This window comes from Grammomys surdaster, unplaced genomic scaffold (genome assembly GCF_004785775.1).
Source record: "Grammomys surdaster isolate TR1022 unplaced genomic scaffold, NIH_TR_1.0 187, whole genome shotgun sequence".
In the NCBI taxonomy this organism is placed as follows: Eukaryota; Metazoa; Chordata; class Mammalia; order Rodentia; family Muridae; genus Grammomys; species Grammomys surdaster.
Genome location: NW_021604632.1, coordinates 8,784,592 through 8,799,422, shown reverse-complemented (window position 1 = coordinate 8,799,422; position 14,831 = coordinate 8,784,592). Strand labels below are relative to the sequence as shown.

Genomic DNA, 14,831 nt, shown 5'->3' with positions numbered 1-14,831 from the left:
GTGTGTGTGTGTGTGTGTGTGTGTGTGTGTGTGTGTGTGTGTGTGTGTGTGTTCTCCATGTCTGCTGCAAGAGGTATGAATTTGAAGATTCCTTTCCCACACAGCCATGGGGATTGCAATTGTACTTAGCTCTTCTCCGAATGGCCTCCCTGTGACAATGATAAACACTGCTCTTAGCAAGGAAGAGGACAGACAGCAGAAGTGCCAGCATAGTAGGAATTATTTATAGTTGATGAACTGAAGATACAGCTTAGTGGTAAAGCCCTTGCCCTGCATGTGTAAGGCCCTGGGTTCAATTCCTGGTACAGCAAAAACCATCACCAACAAAACACTTGGACATGGTGTTCCAGTAACATGAACCAAATGATCTGAGAGGCTGACTCCACACACGGGGTTACACCATGAAGGTCTGGGAAAGTGTGTGTCTGTGTGTGTGTGTCTGTGTGTGTGTGTGTCACAGTAAGTTATGTGTATGTATGGCTGGGGTCTTGCACACAGCTACTTGCATGGAGTAGTTTATAATCCCCAAAGGAGAAAGACCCTTAGGTATGAAAATATTGCCACTGCCACAGGTTCAGGAAGAACTTCTTTTAGGGGAAGCTTCCTTCTGGGAGACTCCTGGAGCCTCTGTTTAGCATGCTCTGTCCTGATGGTTGTTCCTTTGTCAATTTGGCACAAGCTGTCTGGGAAGAGCCACCCGAGTCAAGACAGTACCTCTTAGATGGCCGGCAGGTAAGCCTGGTGGGTGGCAAGTGATGCTGGAGTATATAAAAAGAAACCTGAGCAAGCCCCGAGGAGCAAGCCAGCGGGCAGTGGTCCTCCACACGTCTACCGCAGTCCTGCATCCAGGTTCCAGCTCTGAATTCCTGCCCTGACTTTTCTCAGTGATGGAGCGTGTCCTGAGAGTGGTAAGCTGAAATAAACCCTTTTCTCCCCAAGTTGCTTTTGTTCATGGTATTGTATCACAGAATAGAAACCCTAGCTAAGGCCCTGCCCATCCTTTATCCAGGGTCCCTATAAAACTGTGTGGGGAGGGGCACGGGGACTCTGAGCAGCTGGTGTGCACCAGGCAGCCCTACGTCCTTCTGTGGTTCTCACAGGTGCCTGAAGAGCTGGCACAGCTCAGCACATGCCCCTCCCCTGCCAACTCCCTCAAAGAACAGTGGAGAGATTTCCATCTCGCCAACCACCCAGGGTTTCTGCTGTTATCTGCAACTCCCGGCTCCAGGCTTCATTGCTTTTGTGGCAGACTGACGTTTTGAGACCTTTCTCACCCACCTAGTTCCAGCATAGAAGGGATGTCTTTGAACTCAGAATTCTAACCATTTAGAAATGACTTGTTGGGCCTGTGAGATATTTTAACAGGTAAAGGGTGCTTTCGCCAGGCCCGGCAGACTTCAGTCTGACTCTGGGGACCCACATGGTAGAAGAAGAGCACTGCCTCTCACCAGTGGTCCTCTCGTCCACATGTGCCATGGCATACCTGCTGGAAAAAGAAGGGAAAGATGGCTACACAAAGCCTTTTGTCAGTCTGGTGTGTCCTAATTTTCATCTTCAAGGCTGCATGAAAGAGCCTGGCCACCAGGAGAGCAAAGGGCACTTAGTTTAAAACAAAAGCATCTCCCCATCAAAGGCAGGAGTTGCAACTGTAGCTAGGCAAAGTGTCCCCAAAAGGAGCAAGCTATAAAACCACAGCTCTGTCAGATAGCTGCCTTGTTGTACTCAAGGCACAGGCTCTCCACTCTGAATTATGTGCTAGGTAAAATTGTGATGTATACTGCCTCAAGAGAAGGAAACCCTAGTTAGCCAGCAGAGGAGACAAAACATACTGTGATTATTTCATTGGTTGGAGATAGATGGGAGACTGACTTACTATACCCCCAGGCTAGTCCTTTCCTCTCTTTCTCTCTCTCTTTCTTTTTTCATTCTTTCTTTTTTTTTTTTTTTTTTTTTTGAGATGGGATATCTCTAGTATCTCTAGCCCTGGCTATCCTGGAACTCTCTATGTAGACCAGGCAGGCCTCAAACTCACACAAATCTTCCTGTGTCTACATCCTGAGTGCTGAAAGTAAAGGTATGCACCACTACACCTGGCTTGGGTTAGTCTTGAACTCACAGGGTCAAGTAATCCTGCCTCAGCCTCCCAAGCAGCTGGGACTATAGGCCACATGTATAACTTTAGAAGCTTTTTAATAAATAAATGTGTATTGTTTTGTTTGAATAAAGTTGAATAAAGATTTTTTCCACAGCTTGGAGAAAATGTCCTTTTAAATATTCTTCATCCTGTCAGCTAGGCCCTTGGTGGGTAACACTAGGAGACACTGTCACCTTCTGAAAGCAGCACCCACGGTTCTCATCCCGGCCTCTCTCAGCCCCCTGCTGGCTTTCTCACCTCTCAGATCTCTTAGGCCTTGGTTCTCATCCTTAGTCATAAATGTTCCCCATGACCCAGTCTCCCCGTTAGCAGCACTTATAGCCTACTAAGCAGCTCCAGAATCTTTGCTTGGTATGTCAACGTCACACACAGTGTGTCCCTTGCCAGACTCCATCATTAGTCCACAGCTGGAAGTGCTATGGGATAAACGTCTTGTCTCACCCAGGCCTTCCTTTTCCATTCAGCAAACATACAGCCCATTCCCGGCAGCTTGTCTTCCTACCTAGAATGTTCTCCATGGACCTCTGTCCAGTTCATTCTAGCCTACAGAGACCTCTCTTCTGATGTCCTGACTGCTTCCAGTTAGATCTCCCATCGTTATTAATGATAACCAGCTATGTGGCACACGCCCGCCATCTCAGCACTCTGGAGGCTGAGGCAGATGTATCACTAAGAGTTGGGGGAACCTGGGCTACACAAAATACACCTTGTCTCAAAAATAGGCAGGATGAGGAAAGAAGGAAAGGATTCAGTCGTGAACTGCCTCTTTGGACAACTTAATTTTGCAAATGGATTTGTCTTCAACATGGATAACCTATATTGTGGCAACTAGCCTGAGGACACTCTGCTTGTAGCAGTTTGCCATATGTATTGAGTGTGGTACGAATCTTCTGAGCCAGATTGAGGGGCTTAGTGTCTGAAGCTGGGCAAAAGTCAATTCATCAATGTCTGAATGCACATTTCTAAGTGACTGGATATGGAATTAACCCTGTTTCTGCGTCCTTAGTACTCAAAGATAAACTTCAGACATTAATGTAGCAGCCCCTGTACCACTTTCCAGTGAAGGGCTAATGCAAACAAGGACCCTCAAACTCGATGCTAATTCCTGCAAATCTGTCCCAGCACAGCCAGCCTTTACAAAAAAACAGCAGACAGTTTTTATATTCCCGATCATACCAGGTCCTGATCCTGCACATCAGAGTTTTCTACTTAGAATGGAGCAAAGCCTCATACAGACAGAGTGCTGACTGTCCTAACTGGGCCCACTGCTTCTGTGGAAGGTCTTAATTGACTGGCAAGGATGTGCTGAACCAGCCCCACCCTAGAGCCAGCCTTAGAAACTAACACACACAAATTGGCCCTGTCGCAGCTGCAGGCAAGGGAATGTGCACCCAGCGATGTCATCCTGGGGATAGAACTGGAGCTTTTCAAGATGGCTGCCCCATTCCTTGACCCTCTAAACAGGTCAGTTCACAAGCAGCCTATTGGCAGACGATGACTGATGTATTTTGCCTGACCTATAGACTGTCTGTGTCCGACATTAGCTGTTAACACTTAGAAATGAAGAGATGTCACGTGTAAGACTAGATTTCTGGTTTCTCCAAGCAGCTAAGCTGGGCCCTTCCACCATGGCGGTGAGCCTCTGTGTGGGACATCTCTTCTCTATGGGGCCAGCTCCCGGCTTGTGTTCCTTGATCTAAAATGTTGCATATTGCAACTCTGGGAGGGAGGAGGAAAGATCAAAAGAATCTCTACAACTCTGACTTCTCCAGACTCGAGTGCCTCTGGGCATGGCATGGGTGGCCCTGGGCTCCTAGGATCTGTAATGACATCAAGACAAGATACTGTTTTTAGCCAAACACCAATTAGAAATTGCCTGTAACTGAACAGTCTAGCTGGAGGTTGACTGTGGCTTGCCTTGTACTCTCTCAAGGACTCTGCATATCTTGATGCAGAGATGCATAACCTCATTTCTAACATGGAGACATTGAGGTTTACTGTCACAGCCCATAGCAGAACAAGCTGACAGACTCCTGAGCAAATCCTCTTTACCAAGACACTACTCTGAGTATCTAATGCTGGCTTAGCAGGGCCCCTCAGACCATTGGTAGCTCAGCACACATGCCAACATGGGGTCAGTCTTGGCCTTTATTTCTATATATTATCTATTTATTGTGGATGTGTTTATCATTTGTGTAGAAGTCAGAGGAGGACTTGTGCTAGTTGACTTTCTCCTTCCAACATGTGAGTCCCAGAGATTGGAACTCAGGTTTGGTCCAAAGTGTCATCACTCACTGAGCAGTCTCAGCAGCCTTTAAGAGCACACTCTCCAGAGCTGGGGATAGAACTCAGTGCTTACAAAGCATGCACAGAGCCCAGGATTCAATCCCCGTTGGTGAATAAACTGGTTGTGGTAGCCCTCTTCTGTCTCTTCTGAGTTAAAGGAAAGAGGGTAAGAAGTTCAAAGGCCAATCCTGGGCTAGAGACTCCATCTCAAATAGGAAAACAAACTCACCGCCTAGCCCTGTAACCCACGCAGTGATGTTTCGCCTGAGGCAGGGTAAAAGGTTTTGATTTTGTCTGTCAGGGTGGGAGTGGGTGGAGCAGGTGTACAAAGGTGGCTGTGGAGTGAAATCTGTGGCTAAGTGACTGAGGGCATGTCTGAGAGGAATAGTTTACAGACTTTAGCAGCTCACATGCCTATTAAATTGTTTCGGCTGGCGAAGTTATCTCTGATGCTTGGAGGACATATCAATTCATTTTTAAAACTAGTCTTTAATTATAATTTCTCTTCAAGTTTTTCTAAGATGTAAAAACCTCAAGTTCTAGAGTTTCTATCTCTAACTAACACTCTTCTCCCCTGTACCCCTCTCCACTTCACCGCACCGGGGTCTACACCAGCTTCCAGGGACCAGGGAACTGCCAGCGAGGATGTCGGATGGGGACGTAAGAGGTCGGGACGTGAGAAATCAAGGTGTGAAGGTGGGGAGGAAGAACTGTTTGGGCTTTAAGACTGGAGCCTCCTGGATTCTTGCTAGACCAATCTGCAGCTTTTGCAAACAGCCTTAATGTCATCAGCGCCCCGCTGCGGAATTCAAAGCTCAGCTTGTCACAATAGTTAACACCGTCTTTGACTAGCCTCCTTCTATTTGACAATTTTTCTTTTCTGCCCTTGTCTCTTGCCACCGGGAAGGTTTTTAGGGAGTCCCCTCACATAGCGAGCCGCCTTTTGGCGACCAAGATTTTCTGGGGTAGCCCGCTTGCAGGGTGAGTAGGTTTCCAGGTTTCGGGAGCGGGGCGTGGGGGCGGGGATGGACAAGAACGATTTTGGAGGTCCCCACGGGTCATCCGGAAAGTTAACGATGCTTCAGGTTCTAGGCTGGGGACAATGACCGCTTTTCCAAGGCTGCTGGCGCCTTGGTCGGCGCGGAGCAGCTGAGCCTTGGGCTGCACTGGGGGTCCCCAGTTTCCTAGAGGGCGCAGAGGCTGCGACTCTCGAGACGGAGGGACTACGTCCACGACAGACTCCGGATCTGGAGAACGCCAGCCGGTGGCCAGGAACCGGGAGCTCCCGCGGGCTTGGGGAGCCCTCCCACTCTTGCCAACTTTCCCTGCCCTGGTGCCGGAGGAGGGCGCCTTTCCCGGCGGGTCGCTTGTGATACTTAAGGCGGCTCGGCTGGGCAAGGCGGTCCTCAGTCTGAGCGCCCAGCGGCACCGTGGAAGCAGCGCGCGGCGGCGGGAGCCGGAGGAGGGGCATGGAGCCGCCGCAGGCCTGCTGAGCACCGGAGCGCGGGCAGCGGGCGGCACGGTGAGCGCATCCAAGGGGTGGGCGCCTCTTACCGCGACCTGGGGACCCTAGAGCTCTGGGTAGCCAGGGCTGCGGCCGCTCAATGCTTCCCGGCGGCAGTCCCTTGCACCACGTTCTCTATCGATCCCTCCTCCCTTTCTTCCAACATCCTGGGCTCCCGCAGCCTCTCCTTCTCCCTTCCTCCCTTGCGGCTCTTGTTTTGTGAATGAATTAGAGGGGGAAGGCTGCGCGGGGAGCAAGGTTAGAGTACCCCCCCCAACTCACGCCCGCAGGGGCTTCGCACCTGCGGGGACACCAAGATCTCCAGCGATCTGGTCCCTGCAGCACATGTCTGTTAGATGAGTTCCTCCTCCTTGCAGGTTCAGAGAGGTCCAAGGGTGCCTAGGAGAGATTGGAGGAGCTCCAGCCGCCAGTGCAAGTTTTTGTACTGCCGTGCGTGGGTCGGCTGCAGGGCGCACCTGTCAGCGGGAGAGTTGCTGCGAACCTTGCAGCCCCTCAAAGTTTCACTGCTGGGCAGGAAGGTGTGCGTCCTTGCCTGGAGGTTTTTATTTCTTTTCGTTGTCGACGGGACATCGATCCTGTAAAGCACCCCCACCCTTGTGCCCTTGAATCCGAGTGCACCGTAGCTAGCCTGGGCCGAGCTTTCTTGGATCTCTTTTGAGAGGATGGAGGAAGCGCCCAGGATATAAGATCACACTCTGGTTAACCGGCTTGGGGAAATACAGTTCCCTCTCTGGGCAGAGGACCTCAACAAATGCCTGTGCCAGAGCCTGACTGCACGTAGAATATCCGGCTGTAGAACCTTCTTGGGTCTTCTGTAGGGAGGTGGGTATAAAGGTAGTGCCTCTTAATTCCTGAGGGGGAGGGGGTCCGGCCCCCGGATGGAGGGGCCTGGCAACTGCAGGGATGCAGCCTTTGTTTGCAGGCACTCTTTCGCCAAGGTACCTGAGGCTCTGGGAAGATGAGTAGGGTCTGATCTGGCAGTTGTTTCTTGGCTTTTCTGTTCCTTCCCAGCTGAGTCGTGGGAAACCGGCACGTGGGTGTGGCACGTGGGGGCCTTAGCTAGCCGGGTGAAGCTCAAGCCGGGTGAGGAGCGTGGCGAGAGCTTCTTTAGCTGCCTTAGACCTGACCGGACAGCCTCCGGAACTGCACCGAGGCGGGGCGCCAGGGCGCAGGTTTCTGGGCTAGCCACAGCACCTCCTGTCCCTTCCTAGAACAAGGAGGGCAGTGTCCCCTATGCATCAGCTCTAGAGGGAGACCGGGTAGGGGACATACGCCTGGGGTTCCCTGAGCAGGGTGTGTGCAGGGAGGGCTGGGAGTCCTACAGAGGAAGCATGCGGTGACTCGCAGGGCTGGTGGGGCAGAGCGCCCAAAGGCCAGGCTTCCCAGAGATGCCAAGCTGCCAAGAGCTCTTTCCAATCTACATGGCTGGAAGAATGCGTTTGCGGATATAAGCAGTGACTGTCCCTCACCCATCCTATGTGAGGGATGTCCCTGGCAACAATGTCTGGTCCTATTGGGATGGGGCCGGGTTTCAGGGAGACCCGGATTGACGCAGCTTTCAAAGTGAGAGGTCATTGTCTGAGACAAGGATTCTCCAATCGGGACAGGTAGCAAAGAGACAGGAATGGAGGGCAGCCTCTCCTTCCCCCTCTGCTTCATAAATTCTTCCACCTGGCAAGCCCTTGAGGGCTAATGTGCAACCATTCTCAGGAAAATTACCTGAGATGTAAGAAGCAAGGAACCATTAGCATCCCTCTTACGGACAGGGACACTGTCTTTGGGCAAGGTCAGGTAGCCAGGAGGCAGTGGAGCTTGTCCAAACCTTGGTCTCCGATGCCAAGTCCTGGGCTCCTCTCATTACTGCACAGCTGTTCCCAACAGGGTGGGGGCCTGGAACCCCAACTTAGTTACAAATGGGAACCTACATTGTTTGAGTAGTTGGGCAGGAAACATGCAGGAGAGCCTACCAGGGCTCTAGGACCAAGTGGGTGGAGCTCCTCAGCAGCCATCTCTGCAGTGCTTGCAGCAGTCCCCTATGGCTCAGTGCAGGGCTTGAAGCAGGGCTGTCCACACCCCAACTCCCCTCTAGCATCTCTTGGCCTTTTCTCTGGCCTCTCAGGTAAAGAAGACAGAGAAAGTCAACCCTGGGCAGTTTCTTACGGAGTTAAGGGGTGGACCAGGGGAATGATTTATGTCTGTCTGCCTCACACCCCCTTTTATGTCCCCTGCCCCTGTATTCTCCATTGGCCTTTTGTTGTGCTGGGAACGATCCCCTCCCAGAGTACACTTACCCACTGGAGGTGGTCGCTGTAGGCCTTGGGCTGCCCCCTGACTCCTCTTCTCCCACACTGCCTGTAGACCTGTCTCCTCTATGCTCAGTGAACCCCCTGAAGCTTAAGTATTAAGAGCTTTGGGTCAGGCAGATCACAGTCTACCATATCCCAGGGGACTATCCTGGCTTTTAGGTTGTCTGTGACCAACACTAATCTACGTCCCTTACATGTCACCTGCTTGCTCCTAAACATGCTGTGAGGTTAGTTGTAGAACACATTCTACAGGTCAAATGGCTGAAAGGGAGTGGGGTCAGATAGAAGTGTCACCACTGGGACTTGAACCCCAGCAATTTAGGCTCTGAGTTTCCAGTGGTCTTAGTCAAGTTCAGTAAGTAATAATGGTTTTTAATAATGGGTCATTTCTCTTGTCCTGGGCCTATTTCTGAGACTGCTCCAGCTCCTTTGATGAGAAATGCTGTCCCTGCCTGACCCATTATCTCTTTACCTTGTTCTTAGATGCCGGTGCAGCTGACTACAGCCCTGCGTGTGGTGGGCACCAGTCTGTTTGCCCTGGCAGTGCTGGGGGGCATCCTGGCAGCCTATGTGACAGGCTACCAGTTTATCCACACAGAAAAGCACTACTTGTCCTTTGGCCTCTACGGTGCCATCCTGGGTCTACACCTGCTTATCCAGAGCCTGTTTGCCTTCCTGGAGCACCGTCGAATGCACAGGGCAGGGCGCCCCCTGAAGCTGCACTGCTCTCAGAGGCCGCGCTCAGTGGCACTCTGCATTGCTGCCTACCAAGAGGACCCTGAGTACTTGCGCAAGTGCCTTCGCTCAGCTCAGCGCATCGCCTTTCCAAACCTCAAGGTGGTCATGGTAGTGGATGGCAATCGCCAGGAAGATGCCTACATGCTGGACATCTTTCATGAGGTGCTGGGTGGCACTGAGCAAGCTGGCTTCTTTGTGTGGCGTAGCAATTTCCATGAGGCGGGTGAAGGAGAGACAGAGGCCAGCCTGCAGGAAGGCATGGAGCGTGTGCGAGCTGTGGTGTGGGCCAGCACCTTCTCATGCATCATGCAGAAGTGGGGGGGCAAGCGTGAGGTCATGTACACAGCCTTCAAGGCCCTTGGCAACTCAGTGGACTACATCCAGGTAAGGCTGCCTCCCTAAGAGTGTGTGCACTGGGTATACTGTCCTCCAGCAACTTTAAACCTGATATAGGTCTTGGTGTTGTAGCTATCTCTTACAAGGCATAATAGTTCTAAAGAAACCCTGGGATTGACCAAATCTGGGCTGGGGTTCTGTTGATAACTGGGCAGACCTCTGAACAGGTTCCCCATAACAACAGCAAAAGATACACAACACTGACTCTATACCAGACACTGCTGGTGTGTGCTTCAAACATCATTTTAACCCTTACAGCTCTGCAGGTGAGCACTGCTCTAGGCTCACATAAATAAGGTAAAACAAGTTTAGAGAATAACTTGCCTAATGTCAAACAGCTAGTAATGGTGCAGACCAGAATGCCAGACAGGCTGCTTATCCAAGGCCTGCTTTTAGTTTTTGTATCTCACTATTGGCAACAAGGTAACTAAACACCATAAACAGTCTGAGGAGGGACTAGAGAGATGGCTAGGCAGTAAAGAGCTCTTCTAGTGGACCCGACCCACATTCCAATTCTAGACCCCACATGGCAGCTAACAACCTCTGTAACGTCAGGTCCAGGTTATCTGACACCCTCTTTGTGGCCTTTGCACACAATGCACGCATGTGATGCAGACTTCCATGTAGAGAAAACACCCATACACAGCCTTTTAAAAAATCTTTAAAAATTTTAAGTATAATAAGTAAAAGGATCCTGCTAAAAATCACTCCACTTTTTTTGAGTTAGGACCACAAAGTCCCCATTCGTCGTAGCATTAACTTCATGTCTGACATGGCTGCTGGGGAGAATTGGGTACATGAATGTCCAACTTCTTTTTGCCAGTGTTGGCACAGCTGATCAGACCTTGCCCAGATCCTGATCAAGTGGTCATTGGCACCAGCCTGGAAATTCCATTAGAGTGGCAAGATTTACATAGCTTAAAATTTCAAGAAACTGCCGGGTGGTGGTGGCGCACGCCTTTAATCCCAGCACTTGGGAGGCAGAGGCAGGCGGATTTCTGAGTTTGAGGGCAGCCTGGTCTACAGAGTGAGTTCCAGGACAGCCAGAGCTACACAGAGAAACCATGTCTCAAAAAAAAAATTTTTTTTTCAAGAAACTAGGAAGAACAAAAAAAAATTTAAAAGTACACATTTCAGTACCAACTAGAAACAGACAACTCAGTTGCCCAGATTCCGGTCCTGAACCCCTCACAGCCTCTTGTGCCTTCTACCCTGACCAAAGGATTCTGCCAATTGTTCATAAATGCCACTGTGCACTGACTGTCTTCATGTTCAGTCTTAATTTAGGGGGGCACTTTGTTTGTATGGAGTGGGGGTGGGGGTTACTGTGTTTTGGTTCTTCCAGACAGGGTTTCTGTGTGCATCCCTGGCTGTCCTGGAACTCAGTTGGCCTTTAAACTGAGGAGGCTCTGTGAGTCTGGTTGGAGGCTCCCTGGGACCTTCCCCAGCTCCAGTAGGATGTAAGGAGGCCTGGTGGGGAGGACAGAGGAAGCAGAGTTGGTGCTGATGGCCATGACAGTTCCCACTTAGCCCTCTGCTACTTCTTTGTACCACTCTGTCTTTGAACACGAAGAGAACCAGACTGGGGTGTTGGAAGCAACCTTCTTGTAGGCTAATGGGTGCTTACCCAAGACCCATTTATTTTAGGTTTTGGGAATTCAGTTGAGGGCCTTATGACAGCAAGCTTTGGTAAAAGGTTTGACGGCACAGGATTGAGTTAGGTTCATCTGCTCTGAGAACAGTGACGGTAGAGCCCAGCCATGGGCTTATTAGTAAACCAATTTCCTATCAAATGTCATACCAGGGCCATATTAATAACTTTAAAAGGCAGACAGAAAAGGCTGGTCATGGTGGCTCACACTTTTAATTCCAGCACTCAGGAGGGAGAGGTAGTCAAATCTGTGAGTCAAGGTCACCCTGGTCTACATAGGATCCCAGTGCAGCTAGCCAGGACTACGCAGAGAGGCCCTGGGCAGACAGAAAGGGGGGGGGGAGGAGGGAGGAAGGGAGGGAGGGAAGGGAAGAAGAAGAGGAAGAGAGACGAAGAGAGAAGGAGGGGGGAAAGAAGGGGAAGGATAGGAAGTCAGCTACTATCATAGCTGTTCCCAGAGCTCAGATGCAACTAATAATACTTTAGACCACGAGAGGAGGAGCTGTACTTGTAGGTAAGGTCTGCTGCAAGGTACGCTTGCTGGCAAAGGCTGCCAGTTTCTGTGCTTATTCAGAGTAGGTCAGACAAGCTGAGCTGTTGGCTTGAGAGACTTGTCTAAGATTCCAAGCACAGAATGTTTTATCTCATGGAGGGACTTTTGGGCAGGTAGACTCGTTCCTATCACAGGGCTGTTGGTTCACCAGGAGGCCAGGGGTTGCAATGAGAACACTGTAACAAACTATTTATTGGATCATTTCTGCAGTAGGCCAACATCATCTGCTGGGGCTCTCTCCTTAGCCTTGTGGTCCCTGAGCAGTCAGTCCTTTTCCTTACTTCCCTTGTTTTCCCCTCCCTTTCTACCTGGAATTGAGCAGTTAGCTGGAAGTGAATGTGAGAGGGGTCTGGCTCCTCAGGCAGTGCACAGCTTCCTGAAGCAGGACAGTACTTGTACAGGCCTGAGATGCTAACAGTGCATTCCCCTGCAGGTGTGTGACTCTGACACTGTGCTGGACCCAGCCTGCACCATTGAGATGCTTCGAGTCTTGGAAGAAGATCCCCAAGTAGGAGGTGTTGGAGGAGATGTCCAAGTAAGAAATAACCAAGGGTTCCTGGGGGTTGAGGCCAACCTTTTCTGTTTCTAAACCCAGTGGGATATGCCTGGGAAATCAATCTCTTGACTTACTAGTACCTGGGAAGCACTTTCCCTAATAGTTCCTCTGGTCTTCAAGAGGCTCACTTCACTGACTGTCCAATTCAGTTCTTGCTCTTCATGAATGTAAGAGGAGGGGAGAGTTAGAAAATTTGAAGAGGGAGCTGGAAAGATGGCTCAGCTGTTAAGATCACCGCTGCTTTTACAGATGGCCCAGGTTCAATCCCCAGCATGCACATGATAGTGCACAACCTGCCTTAACTGCAATTCTCGGGCATCGGACGCCCTCGTCTGGCCTCCGCTGGCATTGGTGCCAGGGGCACACAGACATAGATGCAGGCAATACCACACATAAATTAAAAAAAAATTTTTTTTGAAAACCCATGGATTTGGAGGGATACAGGAGGCCACTATAGGTCACACAAAGTACTTCCTTTTGAGATGACAGTGTAGCAAGTAGCTCCCAAGTTAGCTCCTCTGAAAGCCCATGCTCTAGGGAACTCAGGCTAATGAGCTATAGGCAGTATACTAAGCACACAGAGACAGGTCTTTGTCAGAGAACAGTGCAGGCAATATGTCATGTCCTCCTACAGACTCTCCTAAGACAAGGCTCTGATTACTGGAATGTCTTAACTGGGACTCAGTGCAGGTGCTGATGTGAAGGAGGAGCTGGTGCTGGAGAAGGTTTTGTTTGTTTGGTTGTTTTTTTTGTTTTGTTTTTGTTTTTCGAGACAGGGTTTCTCTTTATAGCCTGGGCTGTCCTGGAACTCACTCTGTAGACCAGGCTGGCCTCGAACTCAGAAATCCGCCTGCCTCTGTCTCCCAGAGAAGAGGGTTTTAAATGGCCACCCTAAGCTTTAGATTCCCGGGTCTAGAACTAATGACCAGGAATTTGAGCAGCAGCCTATATAACTCAGGCTAGAAAGGCCTCAGATGAACACAGCATCTCTGTTCCCTTACAGATCCTCAACAAATATGACTCATGGATCTCCTTCCTGAGCAGTGTGAGGTACTGGATGGCCTTCAACGTGGAGCGGGCCTGCCAGTCCTACTTTGGCTGTGTGCAATGTATTAGTGGGCCTTTGGGCATGTACCGCAACAGCCTCCTTCAGCAGTTCCTGGAGGACTGGTACCATCAGAAGTTCCTAGGCAGCAAGTGCAGCTTTGGGGACGATCGGCACCTTACCAACCGAGTCCTGAGTCTTGGCTACCGGACTAAGTATACAGCACGGTCTAAGTGCCTCACAGAGACCCCCACGAAGTACCTCCGATGGCTTAATCAGCAGACCCGCTGGAGCAAGTCTTACTTCCGGGAATGGCTGTACAATTCTCTGTGGTTCCATAAGCACCACCTCTGGATGACCTATGAGTCAGTGGTCACAGGCTTTTTCCCATTCTTCCTCATTGCCACAGTCATACAACTTTTCTACCGTGGCCGCATCTGGAACATTCTCCTCTTCCTGCTAACAGTGCAGTTGGTGGGCATTATCAAGGCTACCTATGCCTGCTTCCTTCGAGGCAATGCAGAGATGATCTTCATGTCCCTCTACTCCCTTCTCTATATGTCCAGCCTCCTGCCAGCCAAGATCTTTGCTATTGCTACCATCAACAAGTCTGGCTGGGGTACTTCTGGCAGGAAAACCATTGTAGTGAACTTCATTGGCCTAATCCCTGTGTCTATCTGGGTGGCAGTTCTTCTAGGGGGGTTAGCCTATACAGCTTATTGTCAGGACCTGTTCAGTGAGACTGAGCTAGCCTTCCTAGTCTCTGGGGCCATCCTGTATGGCTGCTACTGGGTGGCCCTCCTCATGCTATATCTGGCCATTATTGCCCGGAGGTGTGGAAAGAAGCCAGAACAGTATAGCCTGGCTTTTGCTGAGGTGTGATATAACCTCCAAGTAAAGTGGGAAACGTGCAATGGGTAAGGGAGGGAAGGGGAATGGAGGAGATGGGGTGGGAGGGAGGAGGGTTGTTGTGTTCTAGTTTCATGGCTGAAAGGACTAATCTGAAATGCAAAGAATAGTGACTGTGGTGTGGCCTGGGTAGCTCTGCTCAGCAGAAGCATGGCACTGATTCTTTAGGCTCAGGGCAGATGGACTTGTATGTTTCTAGGCTGCCTGACTGCTTGCCCTTGCATAGGTAGTGAACTCTGAGAAAAGATTTTACTTCCTCCTGGAAACTATAGAGAACCCAGAGGTGTGCTAAACTAAGTGCTAAATTCCATCCTGTGTCAACTTCTGGTACATAAGCAAGCAATGACAGCTCATAGAAAGTGTCCTCCTAGCCCATCTGAACATGAGGTATATGAGAAGTTCCTGTCAAGTCTGGCCAGCTAGTGCCCCATTTCCCTAACCTCGAATTAGCCATCAATGCATTAAGATTGTGCCTGAGAGAACAAGGCTGGGAAGCCTGACCTTTGGTCAAAAAACAGGGTCTAAGTAATGGTGCTTTATGTAATTACTATATTCCACTCCACATCAAAACATCCCAGGGATGAGCCAAGTCACCAGGGGTAAGTACTGAGTTTGCTGGGGGGTGGGGGGGTTTGCTTTGATGAAAGTTTGGCCAGTTGTGGTGCACGTTCGTAATCAAGCAGTTAGGAGACCAGAGGTTCAAGGTTAGGC

General features: G+C 50.3%; 1 protein-coding gene across 1 annotated transcript; it reads left to right on the top strand.

Moving 5' to 3' along the window:
* Positions 1–8,755: 8,755 nt before the first annotated feature.
* Has3 (hyaluronan synthase 3) lies at positions 8,756–14,767 on the top strand. The gene is made up of 3 exons (XM_028768664.1): positions 8,756–9,394; positions 12,044–12,145; positions 13,170–14,767. Exons 1-3 carry the CDS (start codon positions 8,756–8,758, stop codon positions 14,091–14,093), a joined length of 1,665 nt encoding a protein of 554 aa, XP_028624497.1. The 3' UTR covers positions 14,094–14,767.
* Positions 14,768–14,831: the final 64 nt, after the last annotated feature.

Bases quoted from the DNA above. Each gene is read 5' to 3' on its own strand.
- Has3 (XM_028768664.1), top strand. From the start codon at position 8,756: ATGCCGGTGCAGCTGACTACAGCCCTGCGTGTGGTGGGCACCAGTCTG. The intron at 9,395-12,043 runs GTAAGGCTGCCT...ATTCCCCTGCAG, and splicing joins ACTCAGTGGACTACATCCAG to GTGTGTGACTCTGACACTGT. The intron at 12,146-13,169 runs GTAAGAAATAAC...GTTCCCTTACAG, and splicing joins GTGTTGGAGGAGATGTCCAA to ATCCTCAACAAATATGACTC.